This window comes from Ptychodera flava, chromosome 7, assembly GCF_041260155.1.
Source record: "Ptychodera flava strain L36383 chromosome 7, AS_Pfla_20210202, whole genome shotgun sequence".
NCBI lineage: Eukaryota > Metazoa > Hemichordata > Enteropneusta > Ptychoderidae > Ptychodera > Ptychodera flava.
The window spans coordinates 17,418,172-17,440,014 of record NC_091934.1 but is presented as its reverse complement, the minus strand read 5'-3'; the positions used below and the strand labels follow the sequence as shown (position 1 = coordinate 17,440,014).

General features: G+C 37.3%; 1 protein-coding gene across 1 annotated transcript; it reads right to left on the bottom strand.

Annotated features, from left to right (window-relative positions):
• Nucleotides 1-479: 479 nt before the first annotated feature.
• LOC139136899 (large subunit GTPase 1 homolog) lies at nucleotides 480-21,754 on the bottom strand. The gene is made up of 13 exons (XM_070704745.1): nucleotides 21,557-21,754; nucleotides 15,401-15,527; nucleotides 13,594-13,714; nucleotides 13,367-13,453; nucleotides 11,786-11,933; nucleotides 10,737-10,907; nucleotides 9,696-10,472; nucleotides 6,121-6,222; nucleotides 4,897-5,040; nucleotides 3,956-4,079; nucleotides 3,072-3,151; nucleotides 2,180-2,335; nucleotides 480-1,131 (listed from the first exon to the last, which is right to left on the bottom strand). Exons 1-13 carry the CDS (start codon nucleotides 21,656-21,658, stop codon nucleotides 856-858), a joined length of 2,415 nt encoding a protein of 804 aa, XP_070560846.1. The 5' UTR covers nucleotides 21,659-21,754; the 3' UTR covers nucleotides 480-855.
• Between the last annotated feature and the right edge of the window lie 89 nt (nucleotides 21,755-21,843).

Sequence of the window (21,843 nt, the reverse complement as noted above, 5' to 3'; positions counted from 1 at the left end):
GATACTAATGATGCAATATTCTTGAATGAGTAATTTCAGAAATCTCTTCATAATTTACAAGGAATACGTTAAAAGGAAACTGTCGTTGGAACTGTGCCTGTGTGAATTTCTTGTTTACAAACAATGTATTTCATGCACAATATCTTGGTGCACCGCATCATCATAGCTGCAACATTAAAATTATACCATGTAGATTATGACAGACATGTTTTAACTTTCATTAATCGCCATCATACCTTCAATAGTGTTTACATTGGTTGTATGAGTCCCATACCACCTTTGATACAACTGTATCCCTTTAATGGTGGAACTATGATGTCATATCAGTCAGCTCTGTTGGCGGGGACTGGCTCATTATAAATGACTACATGTTTTACATTAAAATATTTGCATTGATATTACGGACATGTGCAAATGAATTCAACATTTATAGACCCCAATTGTCAATGGACATTGAACAAATTTCATGCACCTCAATCTTGAATGGCCGGTGAATCCAAAATTTTATTGACCTCATTTGTGAATGGCCAGTGAATACAACATTTTATTGACCTCATTTGTGAATGGCCAGTGGATACAATATTTTATTGACCTCATTTTGTGAATGGCCAGTGGATACAATATTTTATTGACCTCATTTTGTGGATGGCCAGTGAATACAATATTTTATTGACTTCATATGTGAATAGCCAGTGGATACAACATTTTATTGACCTCGTTTGTAAATAGCTAGTGAATGGCTAGGGAATACAACATTTTATTGACCTCATTTGTAAATGGCCAGTAAACACACTTAGAAAAGAGTAAAATTCTTCTGCACTGAAGCTTTCACCTAAAGAGGTGTGGCCGTTCCATCTAGCATTCATCCAAGTGTTTATGGACTTTCCTTAGTTTTTCCTTCTTGTTTCTGTTGTTGTGTTTCTTCCATGGTTTCTCGGCAACAGATGTGAGACTGCTGGCCACACTACCGCTCTGCCCATCACGACTTTGCGTTTCAAAACTGACGTGGCGTCCCATATCAACTCTTCTGGCGTATCCCGCAACACCCTGGACTCCCTTGCTGCAAGCTAGGATGTTTTGTTGACTGAAGAATGCTTTGTCCATATCGCCTGCTGAACTTAGCTGTTTTCGCTGAAAAGAGCCACAAGAAATGAAATACTTATTTTACTTGGTGACCACTAGTATGATAGTGCTAAATACAAATTGACAATACTTCATTTCCATCTTTCTTACAACAGATGGTAAACGTTGGGCAAAAACTACTGCACCTCATGTGATGAATAATGTGTCATACAAATGACCTAAAATTAAGGCAATAGCTTTGTGAACAGACTTTCAAAAAAATATTCATTGTGAACACACTTTCAAAAAAATTTTCAACATCTAAAAATTCTGACAATTCTTTGATACTTTATAGTTCATGAAAAATAACACCATGTACTAGTATTGAATATTGAATTTTTAATCATGGTACATTTTTTCGTCTATTTTAACCCTCTGAAGGCCAAAGTCAAATTTTGTCGCCTTTATAAAATATACTCCAGTCAATTTATTTCAGATTTTTGCCAAAATTTTGATAAAAAACTGTAGCCAACAAAACACTATGTCTCTTTGGTCCAAAATTATCAAACAATTACAGAAAAATTCATAATAATTAGTAAAACGTTGCACTAAAATTTTGATGGGGAAAATTACAGCATTCAAAGGGTTAACTGAACATGATAAAAGGTACGATAGGGCTGTTTGCAAATGACATCATTGTTCCAACCTTTATATGCAAAAATAAATATTTGTCTGCAAAGTAAGATAACATTTTCCAAAATTATGTCTGAATTTCTATCAGCAGTGCTCAAGTTGCACCTATGCAGCTAGGTGACAAACATACAACCGCGAATAGTTGCTTTTCACAAGGTTAAGTAGATATTATTTGTGGTACACACAACTCTCTTGATTAATGAATTTTAAGAATTTATTTTTGAATTTTGAAAATAATAATGTTGCATAATGACAGGTATTTAGAGAATATTTTTTCATGAAAAGTTTCATGATAAAAAATATTAAAATATAAATTTCTGATGTATTGGATAACTTGTATCTATTGGTACAAATCAAGTAGATTTGTTGGTATTTATAGCGCTGTGCAATGTCAATATGGGGTCAGCATGAATTCTACACCTACCCTGATGCCGTCTGCTGTAATGACTGTTGGATTGTGAACTTTCTTCAGATGAGCCTTCTTGATTCCAGATTCCTGATTTTTCTCCAAAGAATTGACAAATTCCTGGAAAGTACTTTCGTCAGTTCCTGGCGGAGCATGACAGTAGAGTAATTTGCCCTGTAAAGGTAAAACCAACTCATCCATTAGGGTTTTTTTTAATGAAAGCAATGCAGCAATGTGACAAGGGGACTAGTTCAGTTGTATTAAAGCCCCAATAGCTGCAAATTTTATGCATTATTTTCATGATTTTATTTTCAAACCAAAGTTGGTTTGTGTAAATGTGCTAACTGAAGGACATGTATAGAAGTATCACTGCTCACTGATTTGGACCATGCCTACGCGTTTTAACAGGTTAAATAATAAACGGGTGGCAAACACAAATGGCGTCCCCACAGAAAAGTACAAAAAATGCATTATTTCCTGCACATATACATTGTGATCATAAAAAAAACAAGCATGATGCCATTTAGTTGAATGCACAGTATACGATGGCTGACATTTTGTCGTTTTAATCTTTATTTTCTCTGTCACATGATTATTTTTTGAGAATGGCAGGAAATCTAAAATGGTGTTGAAACGTTTGAATTTACATGCTACTTTCATCACTTACGATAGTGTTATACACTTTTCAGTCTTTCATAGGCAATATTCAAAGAAAACTCTTGGAAAAGGGGTGGTATTTTGAGATCTATTTATTACACATTCACAGCTATTGGGGCTTTAACGGCTCATCAGTTGACATTTTTTGTTAAACTGGATCAAAACACTGTGAACCAATAAGGACACTACTTTTCACTGTAGATAACTGCTAGTTGGTAACAATATCTCTTGTGAGACTCAAGCCACAACTGACCTTAACATAGTCTTTCAAGATGTACCTGGCCGACCTGGGAGCATCCGGCACTCCTCGCTGTGTCATGAATCCACGTACGTCTGTTGAAAATAACATGACATTAAAATACCATCATTGTCATAAGGCAGGGTGTTTTGTCAACAAAAGAACGCTTGTCACATTTAAAAGTGGAACAATTTAACAAAGAAATCAAAAGAATGAGAAACAAGTTTGCTTAATTCTTTGCAGAATACTTCATTGTCCATTTCAACAATACCAAATACTTTGGATAAAAGTTTGGGGGTTTTTGGAGAGTGGGTTTTTCCACTGTATAAATAAGAGCTTCCAGTTTTTTTTTGTTAGACCATTTAAAGAAAATTCTTTGTTCGCCGTCCTCGGATTTTTGAAAACCTACCAGCCAGCCAGGCAAAAAAACACGCACAAAAAAAACACAAGTGTATTAAGATAAGCTCATTTTTTATTTTGTTTTGTTTGGAAAAATAATGTTTTTTATTTGTAATAGTGTTAAAATGTTTGTAATAGTGTTAACATATTGTAATAGTGTTTGTTTTCTTAATTTTCTCTGAAAACCTACCAGCACGCAGACAGCAAACAAAGAATTTGATTTAACCCTCAGTCTCTTAACTGTGTGATTGGCCATGGGTAATAAAATAAATTTGTGACATGAGTGAAAGTTGAAAAGATATGAAATGAAATGGAAGCATTAGGTTTATCTATAGTTCTTGTAATGTACACAGAAAAGTTGAAAACCCCCTTTTCTAGAACTTCCCATTTCTAACCTGGAAATTCTAACAATAAAAAAAAATTGTCTATCTTTGGCTCATTGTAGAATACAAACAGCATGAAAAATGACTGAAATTCCATGAGGCAGTTTTCATACTTACATCCGTATGCCATCAAAAGTTCATGCGCTGTTGGTGGTCTATCCGGGTCCTCCCCCTCTCTGGGTTTGACGATATTGATTCCATAGGTTGACTCCAGAACATCTCGCGGAATATGCTGACAAATGTGCTGACCAGTTAAGGGATAAAATAAAGTTGTGCCATGTAATGTACCCCTAACGATCAGATTGACCTGGCCTTGTCAAAATCATATCTTGTAATTTGGTGACTGACACAGTAACAAAACACATGTACAGAAAATACATCATGTGAAGGCATTTAAAACTTGTCAATTTATCTGATTGACATTCATCTCACTGACACCGTCAACAACATAACAATTACTATCATAATAATCATCATCATCATTATTATCATCCTCATCATTATAATTATTATTAAAACCATTCATTATTATAATATCACCATCATTATCATCATCATCATTACTATCATCCTCATCATTATAATATTATTAAAACCATTCATTATTATAACATCACCATCATTATCATCATCATCATCACCATTATCATCATCATTATCACCATTATCATCATTATAACTATCATCATTATTATCATCATCATCATTACCAATCTAATCATCACCATTCTCATTGCTACAACCATAATCACCATTATCATCATCATTACCAATCTAATCATCACCATTCTCATTGCTACAACCATAATCACCATTATCATCATTACCAATCTAATCATCGCCATTCTCATTGCTACAACCATAATCACCATTATCATCATCATTACCAATCTAATCATCACCATTCTCATTGCTACAACCATAATCACCATTATCATCATCATCATCATTACCAATCTAATCATCACCATTCTCATCGCTACAACCATAAGCATCATTATCATAATCATTATCACCATTTATCACCCTTATAATCATCATCTTCAATGTGAGGATATCAATGACACAGGTGGTATGTGGTCTCTCATCTGGTCGATGGGAAGGATTCCGTTGATCACCATTGAGGCTTTGGTTGACACCATTGAAGGCATGACAAGACCGGGGCAGTCACACAGGCACATCTGTGGGTCTACAAACAAGGTCTGAAACGGAGGTATGTTGTAAGAGACCCTATTGTACGGCAGAGTCAGGAAGTGGCATTTTTGTAAGATGGCCTTCATTTCTGGATCGGCTGTACCAGCAGTCAGGTGAGTGATACGATAAATGAGCTTACACAGAAAGGTCTTGCGAATAAATATTAGCAGCACGGAATAATGCAGTAAAACTGCTGACAGACATTACGTATTCTGCAAGATATTTTCTCATTACATTAATGTGGAAACACAAAATAGCTGTGAAATCTACCCAAATCACAGCCTCAAGATGAGCTTGAGTGATATTAATTTGTGTCTTTATCTAAATGTTTAAGTTTCAATTGATGTATTCTTTTGCTATCTTTAAGTATTTTTGTTCCGTGTGTCAACTGCAGATATTAAATCACATCCCAAGTCCACACCTAACTGGAGTGTAATGAAATACCACCTATTAAGTTTATTTAGTGCCTGTAAGTAGAGTCAGCACTGTTATTGGAGAAATCTGAATTCAATCCGGCTTTTGATACATTTGTCAACAAAGATCATCACACAGACAAAGGCTATGCTGACATTCACGAATAAATGGATCTGTGATCATGCTTTCAGTAGAATGAGAAAATGTACTTGATACTTGTAACCAAAATACTGCAAAATTCACAAAAAGTTACAGCTTCTGTCCCTGGATTAGGAGACGAGGTTCAACTGGGGGTACTTTTACTGTTTTGTTTAATTCGTTTAGGTGACACTGTTCAAAGACTACAAAAACTCAAAAACTGCACAAATGATGTGGTTGTAAAGAACGCATTCTAACAAATTGATGACATCTGTGCAATCATTCTGATAGCTGGAGATTTTATCTGAACCTTTTGGACTCACCGGGGGATACAACATGAATATTCATGAGTAACAATGTCACCTTCAGCAACAACCTGGGTGTGACTGTTGGCTGCACATATGACCGTTCTGTGAACTGTATGATGGCTCACTCCGTATGAACTCTTTGGACTCACGAGGGATACAACATGAATATTCATGAGTTCCAATGTCACCTTCACAACAACCTCGATGTGACCCTTTGCTGCGACTCACCTGAAAATGTTTAGTCCTTCCTGGAGTGGCAGAGACGGGCACTTTTTTGGCATGCAGCAGGGCATTGATGGTTGAACTTTTACCAACATTGGGATAACCAACCTAAGCAAGATGCAACATACAGTTGTGAGCTCCTGTTTGGGAATACATGGAAATAAACTGCTCCTCTGACTTAGCTACAGAAACCCTACTAATGGTCCAAACATATAGAGACTTACAGCTATTTACGCTCAATTTCATTCAAGAATGACCAATGAAATCGCTCTAAATGTTACCTCACTCATGTAATTGGCTTAAGAACTTGTTCAAAAATTTGCCACGGAAGTGGCGTAGATTTGCATATCGACCAATACATAAAGTACACTCACAGGAGTATTCAGTCTGGGTGCGCTTTAGATAATGTAGGCTAACAGTACTCCAAGGAACGCAATCATGGAAAATACGCAAAAGTCAGGCCATTAGGATATTGATATTATACAGCGAGCTTTAACTTGAGAGTATTCGAGGTCTGCACAGCAGGGTTGTGTGTTTACAGTCTGCATACAACCCTGTTACGTAGATCTATGTCTGGGCTGAAATTGTCAGTTGCACTTCAAAGTAAGTAGCAGATACACATGTTGTCTATGTTCTGACCTTTTTGTCAGCACTTACATTATCCATCAGATCAAGCATGGCCCACCAGAACACAGCATGGCACAGAGGATTTTTACATACATCCAAAAGGCAGACAAAATTTACTTTGTTGAACATAGAAAAAATGTAGAGAAGTCGTCGGGACAATGTTTGCATATTTTGCGTGATTCTGTCCCATGGTTTGCACAAATTGTGAGGATTACACGGATCACTATTGTATAATTCCTTTAGACGCAGGGAATTGTATTACATTCCCTTACTACCGAATTTCATATTAATTTACCCTCTGAGTGCAAAAGTCAACTTTTTTCACCATTATAAAATACAACCCAGTTAATTTTTTTCAGATTTTTTACAAAATTTTGATCAAAAACTGTAGCTGATGAAAAGTGATGTCCAGAAAAAAAAATCATAAAATGTTGTAAAATGTTGCACTAAAACTTTGGTGGGAAAAAATTACGGCACTCAAATGGTTAAATAACAGCTGTCAACCACCATTAATGACACTTTATCGCAATTTAATTATGTTACTCTGGAATATGTAACAATTTTGGCATGTCTTGGTTAGTTGCCTGAAGTTGCTGTGTTCAAAAAAGACCTGTCCTCTCACAACTTAAGAGGGCAGTTTTGTGACTGTTGTGAGTGTTACTCAATTCTTTCCACTGCAATTCAAGGCAGATACACGTAGTCTGTGCTTCACTTCAACTTTTATCAACAGAATCATTAAGCAATTCCTTGGCAAATTTTCAAATTTTCTATAAGAGGTCAAAACATCCACCTTTCTACTTTGATTGAATGGCTAAAACAAGGTCAGACCCATGGACAACTCAACTTATGAACTGAAATAAGGAACTTGAAATATTTTTCTGTTTTCAGAACATGTTCAATCAGTTTCTTTCATCAGCCAAGAAACTGATAGACACAGTAAGTGACATATTGCAAAAAATATAATAAAGATTGTAACCTGTCTTTCTTGTCAACATATATGGGTACTGTATATTCCTCAATTAGAACAAAAACAAATACACAGTAATGATATAAAGACTGACCAGTGAGGGCGCTACAGAAGAGACATGTTTATGTCAGACATGTAGATGATAACTGTGGTAGGTGTATTAGGGGCATACAACAGGTGCCACCAACTGGTAAATTTCATGAATTTCGCAAAATCGTCACAAAACATGTTTTGAAGGCTGATATGCCGATTTTTCTTATTTTTGGCCTTGACCTAAAATTTGGAGGGGAAAGTAGAGCTGTTCGTAACTGCCCTCCCACTGGCATACACGGAAATTGTGCCCTCCCATTGAATTTTGATGCCCATTGCCCTCCAGTACCTATAGTCTGCCTGCTCCCCACTCCCCACAACATTTCAAGCTCCCCTCTGCCCTCTCCCCACAACTGAAATTTCCCATTGCCAACTAGATGCCTACTAGGCAACCCCGATCAATGCAAACCGTGCGGGCAGCTGGCAGTATACCTTGGAACATTGTACCCCTCCAAGTTAGGCGCTTAATTTCCCCTCAAATTCTATCAACCACGCTGCTTTCCCCTCCCTCTACGTATCTTCCGGTGCCCACTGTCAGAAATTTTCTCCCCGCCCACCGAAAATAGTGAAATTTCTTCCCGCCCACAGTAAATATCGATATTTTCTCCCTGCCCGCTGATTAGTTTTGAAATTTGCCCGCCCGCTGAAAAACTTCGCACGAACACCTTTTTGCACGAACAGCACAGTTGGCGGCACCTGATACAAACATCAATTTAGTCTTACACTTGGCGCACGAGTTATCGGAACACCAAATTAGGTAATTACCCAGCAACTTGGCTGAGTACTTTGCTATTGGACCTGACATTTACCTAAACAAGAGTCTGTTTTATGGTCTGAAGACTGATAAGATATCCACCAAACTCAGCAGGCAGCTCCTCCACTGAGTAAACTGATATGCCTACACTGGAAAAAACATTTTTGACCGGCAGCTGCATGTAGTTGAAGGAGAGTTTTGAAGGGCCGGAATAAAATGTTGTAAAGTGTAAAACATGATTTGCCGCTGTCATTTTGTGTCCTGTTTTTGTATATATGCATGTTATTACCACTTTTTTAATCACAATTACATACACTGAAGAAAGACTGACTGTCAGAGCAACCATCCAATCATATGATAAAAATGGACTGTTCCATCAACGTCAGTGGTGGGCTCATGGAAGGTGGTAAATTTGACAAGTTTTGTAACTCTAGATTTACAAGGGATGCTGCGATTTTTCAATTCCAAATAACATACAGAGGCAAAACCTGTCAGGTTCAGGCCCAGGACACAAAATTAGTACAATAGATTGTGTTACATCATTATATTTATTCTCCCTTTTCACAATTTTCCCATGAACTAGATGCCAGTTGAAAATGGGTTGTTCCTGTGTAGGCATATCAGTTTACTCAGTGGGAGCTGCCTGCTGAGTTTGGTGGATATCTTATCAGTCTTCAGACAATAAAACAGACTCTTGTTTAGGTAAATGCCAGGTCAAATTGCAAAGTGCTCAGCTAAGTTGCTGGGTAATTACCTAATTTGGTGTTCCCATAAGTCGTGCCCTCGCTGTAAACTCTTATACCAGGATGGTTTGGCCCAAGACCTATTGTTATCAACTGTGACTGTGGACCCATTTACAGGGAACCGGGGTGGACTGGTTAAAGAAGGGACTGCCTTGAACAACAGATCTTCCACTGGTTCCAGTCACAACATACATTCTGACACCTAATTGAGGCATCACATCATTACCCGACCAAACTGAATTGGTGCTGAAAACAAATTTTTCTCTTTTGACTTTCTTACATTTTTTCTAACACAAAGCACTCTTTGGGAAGAACAGTAAGTCACACTTATAATATTTGTAGGATGGGTTTCAAAATAGTTTCACCAGAATTTGCACACGATGACAGTGTTTCAACTCACCAGCCCAATTGTTGTTACTCCCTCGTTGACTTTCTTTCCTTTGTGGAAGCACTTCAAAACCTCAAGAAGCTCCTCTCCACAGAGTAATTTAGGATCATTGTCAATTAACTTACTACCACTGTTCTGAGTTTGTGTGTCAGCAGTTGCCCCAATCCCCTCTCCTTCCTCCTCCTGTCTACCTGCGGCACCCTCGGAAAAATTCCCATGACCCTCTTTAAAGTGAACTCGATGTTCTCCTTCTAAGACCTCCTGTGAAATCTGAATTTCTGAATCTCTAGTCCTAGGAAGTCCATCACCGCCTTGATGACTAGGAATTCCAGCATGAGAGTGTTCACTTAGAGTTGCAGGTTCTGATGGGTTACCCTCTGAACAATTGGCTCGGGATGGTTTATCCTTATTGACATTCTCATCGTCAGTCTCTGTAATGTCTGACAGTTTGCTTTCAAATTCATTTTTGAGTTCAGCATTATCGTCTGCGCATTTCGATGATTTTGACTCTCCATGGCTTTGTTCATCATTTTCTGTAGCAGTGTCATGCCCTGTTGCCCCGCTTGCGCCTTCCTCTTGCCTATCCACATTTTCATTTTCCCTGTTATCCGTTTTCTGTGTTTCATTCTCCTCTACTGTTTCTTCCTCTTTCTCCACGCCTTGGCAACCGCCATCATCACCATAATCTCCATCTTCTTCCTCCTCTTCCTCCTCCTCCTCCTCCTCCTCCTCCTCCTCATCATCATCGTAATCATCAGACAAGTCATCTTCTTTCTGCTGAGATTCCTCCTGCAAAAAAGTTGAAATTGTCCAAATCAGTGGAAATCCCTAACCCTACAAGTTTCAACACTATTACCATTTCATTCACACGAGCAACTGTGTTGTAGTTGTCATACATTTGAAAGCAGACATTTGTCAACTTTTCTAACTTATTCACCCCTGTAAAAACTAGCTTTAGTTTAACCTCATTGTTTGCAGCAACAGGATTGGCCCATTGAGGTGAGTGGGGGATAAGAACTTACAAGTTGAAAGTTCCACAGACTGATATGTTACCTGGTGTTTGGCTCTCTCTGTTTCCAATATGGCGGACCAGAATACAACCTTCACACCGATTCCTGTGAAATAACCAGCCCAAGCTCTTCTTTGCTTTTCACTTAGTAAGTCAGCTTTGTTGACCAAAATCAGATTTTCTTTGTTTTCGTCAACTTCTTTCACATATTTTTCCTTAAAAAAAAGAGAACTCATCTTAGTTCTTACATATTTGGCAAACTTCAGTGTAGTCTTTCAACCTCTAACAAATACTTAGGAAATCCTGTTTCACAGCGTTTTTGCACATCATACTGCGTGTTTTGCTAAAAATCACATTTTTGCAAAGATTCATTCAATTTTCTTCGATTTATAAACCCTACATTACCTTTTAGCATGACAAGCAGTGGTAGGTTGGGTGAGAAAGAAGTGTATATAATGTAAACAAGTGTCATGTTTTTCTACATATATACTTTAGTTTCAAATGAGATATTAAATTTCATGAAGATCAAGTTTTTGACTTCAATTATTTTTATCATTTATACCAAATATGAGGTTTTCTTGCCCAAAATATGTATCTCTTTCATCTTTTGAGTAAACTATTGTTACCGCACTAAGCTTTCCATTCTCTGCTTTTTGAAAATGTGTAGTATGAGAGGGTTTTCATGTCATCTTTGTTCAGAAATATTGCTTTGAAAAAAGTGTGTTGTTAAGTGCAATACCATCTTACGCCACACTTTCAACAAACACAATCTCAAACATATCAAATGATTTCAATGCAAATTTCTTCTCATCGCAAACGTAAGTACAACTTTTACGCACATTTTTAGTGTAAATTTGCATTTTGATTTTGTTGTTGCCAACTGCATCACAGCAACATCAAAATGAGAAATCGTTCCTAGCTTGAAATTTGTGAAAGGGTTCACAGAAGAAAATGAAACTGTGATACATGGCAGCACCACTTTCCTGAATGTTACAGAATCAAACAATGTAACACCTCTGCATATCAATATCTACCTAGGGACACAACCCTCATGAAGGAGGAAAGAGGATGGTTTCATAACAAACAAACTCACCAGGTCTTCACATCTGAACAACAGGGGATTTCTGCCGTCCACAATCTGGACAACCACGTCACTTCTTTCAATCACTCTCCACAGCTGTCGCCAGAAATCCAAATTCCTCTCAAACGGAGTCAGTAGAACATGTTGCTTCTCTTGAACACTGAATAAAGAACATTCCAGTATTTTGCATTCAAATGGGGCATAAAATACAAAGTATTGTGAAATCTATGAGTATTGGAATTAATGCTCAATATTTTCTGTGATACATATGTAGTATTTTGGTGATAATTCAATATTTCCAGCCATATCAGTATTTTGTAGTACATTAAGTCTCCATAGATACACCATCACACAAAAAACAATACGTTGAAGAATGGCTTCCAATTTTTTTTTTACTTTAACCTGCCAGTCCTTGGATGAAGAAATATTTTAGAAGGTAGGTGTATTTTTTAACCCTTTCAGTGTGATAACTTTTCCAAACAAAATTTTAGTGCAACGTTTTGCAAATTTTTATGAAATTTTCAGTACTTTTTTTGATAATTTTGGACCAAATGGACATCAAATTTCATAGGCTAGAGTTTCATATCAAATTTTTGGCAAAAATCTGAAAAAAATTGACCGGATGTATTTCATAAAGGCAACAAAAGCTGACTTTGGAACTCAAAGGGTTAATACTGCACAGCAAAATGTCTCCTCAAAGCATTATCTGCAAGCTCTGAAATGGCTCTATCAGGGACATGAACTTATGAAGTACTGATGATAAAAAGTATATTTAGTATATTTGAAGACCTACTGCCTTAAAAAAATATCTTATTAAAACTGTTTATCATGCTTTATTATATTTACTCTGCAAAAAAAAACTTTATGGTAAAATTTGTAATGTTTGTGTTGCAATGTTGCCTTGCCTTGAAGGCAAATTATAAGTATACATGTACATCTTGGTTTGGACTTTTGGTGGATTAATTCGATTTTGATAAATATAATTTGTGAATATGTAAAATGATGAATATATTTTGATTTTGTAGCTGGGGTATTTGCTCATCTATGATGTTCCTTGTTTTCTCATATGCCTCTCAGTCTCTCTCATCAGGGTAGTTCTTAAACTTTTCACCATCCTGGTTTGGCCCAAACCACTCGTTATCAACGGTGATCAGATTGTGGATCTCTTTATAGGGTATTGGGGTGAACAGGTCTGGGCCAGATTATTTAAAGGGGCATTTCTCAATCCCTGGTTCTCGCAGTAGTGGTTGTTCACATTGACTGTTTATGTGATTTCAGTCCTTTGTTTTCTTTTGAAAGTTGTGTTCAGTTAGTCAATTTGCTCAGAGATAAAGCTGATAAACAACCTGCCCCTTTAACCCTTTCACCCCCAGTTGCCTGTATACAGGTCCAACTTTACCATAGAAAACAATGGATTTGGGACAAACCATGGTGGTGAAAGGGTTAACCAAATGTCACCGGTACACTAGAATACCTTTCCAATCTGGACACCTCTGAACAGAGGACACTTTTGCCATTCACGAAGGTGTCTGTCCTTACCTTTGATAGACAGAGTTTTTCCATACACAAAAGATTTCAAAGAGATATACATACCTTGCCAAAAGTCTCCTCCATTGAAGGAAGCTGTCTCTTTCCAACTGTAAAAGCTCCTCTGGTGTCGTGGAAGAGTCCCATTTGGGTCTGTTTGTGGGTAAATCAAGAAATAACTGTGTGTGAACATCTTTGACATTGATAGCTTGGATTAACATTGCCACTTTTGATATAAATAAGAACATAATATAGACATGTATAAAATCTGTCAAAATCTTTGCTATACCAACCTTCGTGGTATTTCTATAAATTGTTTGTTTTCTTGCTGTGCTTGTTCAATGGCTTTGGCTTCTGATGCTGATGGAAGACCAGTGTGCTGGGCTGGATCAATCACTCTTACATTCAGCTTTTCTATCAGAAATAAATGACAAAAGTCACAGGATGGTCAACGATGGTTGAATATTTTTCAAGGAACATCATCACTGACACTTTTGAGCATTTAATTACATCCTATTGGCTAAAGGTAAGTGATGACACCTGGCAAGAAAATTGGATTGAATACGGAATTGACAACACTTATTTACACCATCAGAAAATCAATGTTTTATGTCATTATTTTGGATGGATGGTTCAAACATCACTGTTACTAATTTATGAGTTTATTTGCAAGTTTACAGCATACAAATTGTACTTAATGTGTGGTAAAAATTTCAAGATTTTAAGAAATGGCAATAAAATGATGATGATGATGATGATGATGATGATGATGATGATGACAGGGGTTCATTAAGTTTTGAAGTAGGGGGCTAGAATGGAAAAGTAGGCGGCTTAAAGCTGCCATGACCACAAAGCGGTCGTCGTCGGGGGAGGGTCCGGTTGGGGGTGTTCCCCCTCCCGGCCGAAGGCCAGAAACCCTGAAAAATGAGCTAAAACTTACTTGTTACAGCTTTACAGTCACTTGAATTTCTAGTATTTTCAGGAGAATTGTCAGCAGTGTTCCAGGGCAATTTGTGTTCATATCATAAAAGCCATTTTCCTGGGAGATTAGGCCTAAATATGATAATTCATAATTAAAAATGATAAAATGTGGTAATGTTGACGATATTTTGAACAAAGAAAGCAAGTCTTTAGAGCCTCTATGCTTTTAGGAGGTAAACTATAATAATTCACAATTATTAATGATATAAATTTGATATGTAGATGATATTATACAGTGTTACATCTAGACAGGGGGATAGGGGATTCCCCCTCTGTTGAAATGTTGGCACCCCCAATTAATTTGTAAAGGGGACCACTTACTAAAATTCCAATTGTAATCGAAATGTTTTTCATGAGAAAAAAATCAGGTCATTGCCTTCGAAAAACAGTTTAAATCCACGTAATTATCCTTCTCCTGTTTCTTGGTCCACTTCAATACCGAGGATCGTACAGCAAAGCTTGACCTTGCAATCGCTTCCGTCTTCATTTGTTCATCGACCATTTTGAGTTGAGCTAACGACGGCCGACAGGTGTAGTATTGACGTTTTCATTAGCGTATATAAAGGTTGCCAAATAGGAATCAGCAATTCAGGTAGCCAATAGAATCGTGAATTGCAATTCCGATTTTTATTGAGGCAGTATACGCAAGACCGTGCTGCATCGTAGTACAAGGCGATCGTAGTAGTCGCTCGTCTTCTAAATTTTGTTTCACATAAAAGCCGTTGAAAAGTTTGACTACAGAGTTTGTGAAACTTGTCCGTATCATTTCAGAAGGTAAAAAATATTTTAGCTATGAAAGAGTTCAATTTTCCAAAAAAGTAGCCGGCAAAATCGTGAGAGTAACCGGTTAATTTCGCCGGCTTCCGGCTCTAATGAAACCCCTGGATGATGACGATGATGAACAAAAGACATTATTAGCCGATAAGAATACAACTATTATCTTACATGCCTGGATGAAACAAACATTTATCTTATATGCCTGGTTGAAAGAAACACCCTACCTCACTTTAATAACATGGGAGACACCCTAACTCACTGAGTAGTGACAACATATACAAGTATGCCAGTTGAAAAATGGTAATGCTACCTTGTTGCAAGGAAACAGACTCCCTAACTCACCTGCTGTGAATTCAGTACCAGCCAGATCAGCAATTGCCAAGAATTCACTGAGGTTACTCTCTTCAGTGACAGACTGCAGGTTTAATCTTCCCCATTCGTACCCATCATTCAGTTCACTGGTGTGAAGCTGGAATTATGAAGAGAGAAAATGTTGATCTTTGGAAATGATTCAGCATGAACATTTAGCATGAAAAATAAGCTACAAATCAAATGCCTGGAGAAACTGACGGTTCATCTCTTGTTGCTGAGACATCGTCACATAAAAAAAGGATTGTGAAACAGTGAATGATTTTAAGCAACTTGACGTTACAACGTGGGTTGATACAGGTGGGAAAACATACACTCCTTGGCAAGGTCCCTGCTGTATATACAGTGTCCATATAAAAAGCCACTTTAACTTCAAGGACTTTAGAGGATAATTTGATTTTGAAAATATCATTGTCCAGATATGAGTTTTTAAAATGTATCCTTTTTATACATTACTGATATCATTTTACATATCATTTGATTTCTATGATATAACAACTGATCATTTTGTCATTTTGAAAACTGTGGATGAAATATCAATTTTCCATGACTTTCCCAGACCCAATTTCATTTTCAAGGACTCTTCCAGGAGGATTTCAAAGTCTACTGTTTATACACTACATTTCTCTCTCTCTCTCTCCCCTCTCTCTCTCACACACACACACACAAACACACACACATATAATTATATTTATATCATGTTTCTAGCTATATATATATATATATATATATATATATATATATATATATATATATATATATATATATATATATATATATATATATATTGTGTACGGCTATGTACACACGCAGTGCCACTGATTCCACGCTAAACAGTATAATTGTAAAATAAAATTCCTAAAAATTGAAGTTGTTTTGAAAACGTTTTATTGGCTTTAAAGTATCATTTATCAATTACAGTCATGAAAAATAGTCTCAGGGGACCCAAACACATTTCCAATTTTACGTGAACAACGTGTTTCATACTAGGAAGAAAAATATGCATCAGATACGTTAACAGTCTTTGATGATTAACCTCCTAAAAAGCAATGAACATTAAATAAATGAATACATTTGTTACAAAAAGGCAACATCTAGAGGGATTCACTTCAATCGTATAACGATGTAGGTCAAGTCGAAAATGGGAAAGTGTTGCGACGAAATCCGACGGACAGGGTAATTTTTTCACACAGAAAAGAACGAATGTGTTCCAATTATCATAGTAAAATCAAGACATCGAGAAGAAGGTGGCAGCATTACTTTATGCAATCTCTATCATAGGTACAAAATAGGTTTATATTTAACATAGATCAAAACTGCCAGATAAAAGCAGAATAACGTATAATTTAATTGTAGCCGTTTGTTAACGTATCTGATGCACTATCGTTTCCAGTCGATGTCACTGTTCTTTTATACTGAGTCTATACGAGTTTAACACGAACAAACTGATTTCAAACACTTAATACGCTCTAGAACCTCTAAACCTTGAAAACGGTTTTAAAATGTGAAGCTCAAACATAACACGAAAACGAAAAATCATTGTTCTTCCGCATCACATGCTCGAATTTCTGCTGTAGATGTGGGAATCACATTTTTAACTCCTATAAACACCGACTTTTAATTGTATTTTAATAACGCAACTTGAGTTAAACGTCAATTCAATTTCATGTTAGAAAAAGTGTCGAAATCGTAAATATTTTCAGGAAACATGTACTTAACGTATCTGATGCAGACTACACACTATGTCAGAATGCTTTTTTCATTGGCTCAGATATATATATTCTGTGGTATCTAAGGACACACATCTAAGAAATGCACAGCGTCATGCAGTCTAAGTTAGTATCATGATTTATTCCGAGCCACGAACAGCAACAAAAGCCATTATTTTTCGTAGTCTTCTTCTGCAAGGACAAATTGACGCCTGCTTTTCCCTGTTGGTTTGGGCTCATCTATGGTGCAGATTATATCATTTGGTTTAATCCACAAGGCATCGGCTCTTGCTGGCCATTTGTATGTCGGGTGTTTATTTTTCCATGCGTTGGCTCCATGAATGTTATGTTATAATCGTCGTCATTCTCGTCATACTCAATTACTTGACCAACGTACCACTGACAATCATACAGGGCTGCAACATAATCGCCTTCCGCGGCAATGACATTGACATCCTCACGGCTGCGGCTTGTACATGTAACTGTAGCAGATGATGAGTGGTTTTCTGTGGGCGATGCAGCGTTTTTCTTGTTACTCCTGGTCCATCCTTCACACAAATCACCAACGAGACATCTTTGACAGTAACAAGAAACGTCTTGGTGTAAAGTTGACCTTTGGATGGATAAACCGCGTGTATTTTCATGGTACCGGGTATAGTTTTAAAAGTACACATCTCTAGCTCTTCGGATGTTGCTTGGTATTCGGGCTCTGAATAAAATCGATAATGTATCGATTTTTCATTTCTTGAAGCCCACGCAAAGAAATCGCTGGCATCCTGGATTGTCGTTTTTCCTTGTTTAATAGCATCAGCTGCTTGTCGCTTGGCAGAGCCACCAAGTCCATCACATGGACCTTTCCCGTGTCCACTTTCAAAGTAATTCCAACGAGCATGGAACCCATGCCTCTCGTAGTGATGAACAACTGTGTCGATCACGAACCGGTTGCGATATTGGGATGAAGGGCTGTCTGTCCAGTAATGGATTACCTTTGCTTCAGGAAATGTTTCTCGCAATTCTTTCGTGAGCATTTTGATGATTGTGACAACGGCGATTGAATTATGATGGTTTACATCAGATACAAAGATGTAATTCTTATGCTCAAGATTGTCGTCAGCGGTGCGGTAGTAGGCCACAACAGGGTGAAGTGTGACATTTGTCGCATTCCAGTAAGCACTCTGCACTTCATCCATGCTTCCACAAGTAAAGTTCTCAGCAAAATCCATTTGCAGAATGATGTGACCTTTGGGAAGGGTGTCTTTCAGGCGTCTCAAAGCAGCATATTGTGTCTTAACTCGGTCTACGTGCTTCAAAAACTCTGCATAGGCGCTCTTCATCAAAGCTATGAAGTCATCCCTACTTTTCTTCTCACGTACAATTTTCATTCGTTTCTTTCCATCGGATTCCACTCTTTTCCATGTGTCAAATTCAACTTCATCATTCCTTATATTACCTAGTAGAGTTTCCATCCCATCATTTGTCACCTGTCTACATACCACTTCTGGATTATTTGACACGTTGATACCCATGGAGCGTAGACATTTAAGCATCATTGCCATATTTTGGTGTTTGATACAGAGACATGTATTTCGCGAAATACAGGATGTCAGCAGCACGTATCTTGGCCTAAATGAGCAGAATAATGACAGCGATATCTTTATTTCAGGGTGTTCAGCTTTGAATTTCTCGTACACATTGGAGAGATAATCATTGAGAATGCGGGTTTGGTGTTTTTCTCCTTCGTACGATTTAACATCATTTTTTCCAGGCATGGAAATACTTACATCATCTCGTTTCATGAAATCGACGACCCGATTTTTTAAACACGCCCTAGCAAGAGTTAGTCGTGCTCTTTTCTGTAACTGTATTGTTTTTGTATTAGTATTCATAATACTTGATTTCGGAATACCGGTGCTCTGGTGTAGAAGGGAAATGCAACGAGAGCGTTTTACTATTTTCCCACTAACAACGCGGTGAATTACATTTCGAACTTTCTGCGATTTGTTGTGTTTCTTTGACTCTTTAATTTCATCAAGAATTGCATTTGCCATGGTGAGTTTCTTTACAACAGACCTAGGCATCTTTCCAGGACTCACTCCTGCTTGACGTAATTCTTGTCTTGTTCTCTTTCTGGGTGTTTGTGCCGTTTCACTCTGCCTTGATCCAAGATGCACGTACTAGCAGCAGTGACTGTTTGTTTTTGCTTACTTTTAAACCGCTGGCATCTCTTCGCCAACTTTCTTTTCTCTCTTGTCAGAATCTCTATCCTTTTCTTCAGGTATTGTGCTTCTTTCCTGGCTTTTTGTAGTGCACTGGCTGCTTTTGCGTTTCTCTTCTTTTGTGGAAAGGACATTTTTATTAGAAGCGGTGATGGATTACTTCGCGAACTGCGGGAACTCAGTGGACTACAAGACTCCAATGTGTTACTGGAAATGCTCGGCAGAGGTACTGGTTCAGAAATTGTTACTTCTCTCTGTTTTTCTCTTAGCCTCAGTAGGATTTTTTTGTTTATATCTCTATACTTTTTACTATATTGTTTATTTCGTTCTCTAATACTGGCTTGTTTCTTTTTGGACAGATCTTTTATTGGTATCCGATAACGTTTTGAACGTTCCCTTTCTCTAGCCAAGTATTCAGGGTCGTTTTTTTTCTTTCTCTCTCTATACTCTCGCTGGTAATCTGCTCGTGTTTTACCCATCTCTACAAAAATAAAGATGAAGAAGTACTCTAAATGGTCGCCTAATATTTACACGTCACTGTCACGCATGTTTAATTTTCAAGCTAAAGGCTAATTTAAGGAGAAGTCAGATCTATACAAAAACATGTCAGATACGTTAACTAAATTGTCCGTCAAATGTTGAGCAATATACATCTTTTGTAAGTTGCTTTTTTGAAATTACGTCAATAAATCAAACATTTAATAGAAATTACGTCAAAAATTACGATTTGATTTCACAAATATGTCTGTTAAATGCACGTAGTACAGAAGGGAAATAAGACAATAACGCGTGATATCTGCAGGTTTCTGTCAGATACGTTAAATATTGCGTACGTGATATTTTGCTCTGCATATTGAAGAGTGACCGCAAAATACATAAAGTATCACTCTTTTCAAAGAAACTTGATGTTATATCTCTCATTGCACTCTTATAAATTTGTGCAATGCAACAAGATTGTACTTACTTCCGAATTCGACGCAATTATCCTGGAATATGATGACAGAGAGCGCCCCTCGACTCAAACGACGCCTGGCAATCAGTCTATTAGCATATCAATAGATAGATTGTTCAAAGGTCAGAGTGCAAAAAGCAGCGTCATTGTTTGAGTGCGTCAATATATTGATTTTTCGGGGCTATAGTAATCGAGGTCACGTATCTGATGCAAACGTATCTGACACCCAAAAGTCTTATTTAACGTTCAATACTAATTGTTATGTATATTTTAAGATTTCACAGTCGATGTGAATAAGTGAGATTCATGTAACACGATGATCAATAAAATACTTGTTTGTATAGTCTGATGATTTAAATACAGCGATTAGAAAGTTAACGTATCTGATGCAAGCAAAATTGACGAATGCGTATTCAACGTGATTGACTAAGGTCATCTTGCAAGGTATTTCAGATACATTGACGGTGATTCAATTTTGAAGATATATGATATAGTCAAAGTAACTTTGCGTGATTACCATGAAAAAAATGTGTTTATATATTTTTCCAGATCAGTATCACAAATGTCCACGTATCTGACGGTCAATTTGAAGACAACACGTAAAGTCAGAAAACGTACATCTAGAGAACAGGGACCGGCCTAAATTCCTGATAACAAAACCCAGCCTTGTAAGAATCTAAATGATACTAAAAACAACTAGCAATTACATGAAAGTTTACTAATTTTTTATTCAATAATAGACATTAAGAGGAAAAGACAGGTAGAAATGCTATGATTTAGGGCAGTTTACAAACTTTTTCACCGAAAAAACAACTTATGATAGTGGGAAAATGTTGTTTGTTCTGATATGGGGGGAAATGTAAATAAAAAACCCCAGAAAATAAATATGTTTGGTCGAAACTATTTGTCCCCATCACGGAAAGACAAGCCTTTACTGAAAAAGAATGTTTTAGTGTGGAATCAGTGATTGCACATAGTTTGACAGGAAATCATTGTGTTTATCATGCAGTGATTCTAACAACACTGACATGGTCTAATATTTCAGATGCTGCACTCCGTAGAACTGTCAGCTCCTTAAGTTGTGTTGTGTTTGACAGTGTGTCTGACTAAGGATCGTTGAAGTCTCTCTGATGTCCAGTTGGCATCTTACGGTCAAACTGACGTGCTGGCTATGTATAATGAATGGCCTGGTCGGAGAAATTGCAACTCACGGTCCAGAGAGGAACCCCGGAAGTGGGTCAATTTAGCTTACCCAGCTGTCCGACTTCTTGCCGGATATCGTCTTTTTGTCTTGGAATCTGTCATTTATTATACTTCTGCCAAGTCCACTCGTCTTTTTCTTTCGTCTCCCCATTTTAATTCCACATCGAGTTCAATGGTATCGGTGGAAATTGCGTCCTGCGGTTCAACTTCTACGAATGTTGCACGTTGTGAAATCAACATGTGAGACTGTTCGGTATTTCTCTACTAAGAGTATCCCCTAGCTTGAGCTGTTTTGAGCTAAAGCAACTTGTTTGTTGTGGCTGCTGCCTGATAAAT

Excerpts from the sequence above, each read along its gene's own strand:
- LOC139136899 (XM_070704745.1), bottom strand. The coding sequence starts at position 21,658 with ATGGGGAGACGAAAGAAAAAGACGAGTGGACTTGGCAGAAGTATAATA. Across the intron at positions 15,528-21,556 it reads GCAAGAAGTCGGACAGCTGG|CTTCACACCAGTGAACTGAA; the intron begins GTAAGCTAAATT and ends TCATAATTCCAG. Across the intron at positions 6,223-9,695 it reads GAGTAACAACAATTGGGCTG|GTTGGTTATCCCAATGTTGG; the intron begins GTGAGTTGAAAC and ends CATCTTGCTTAG.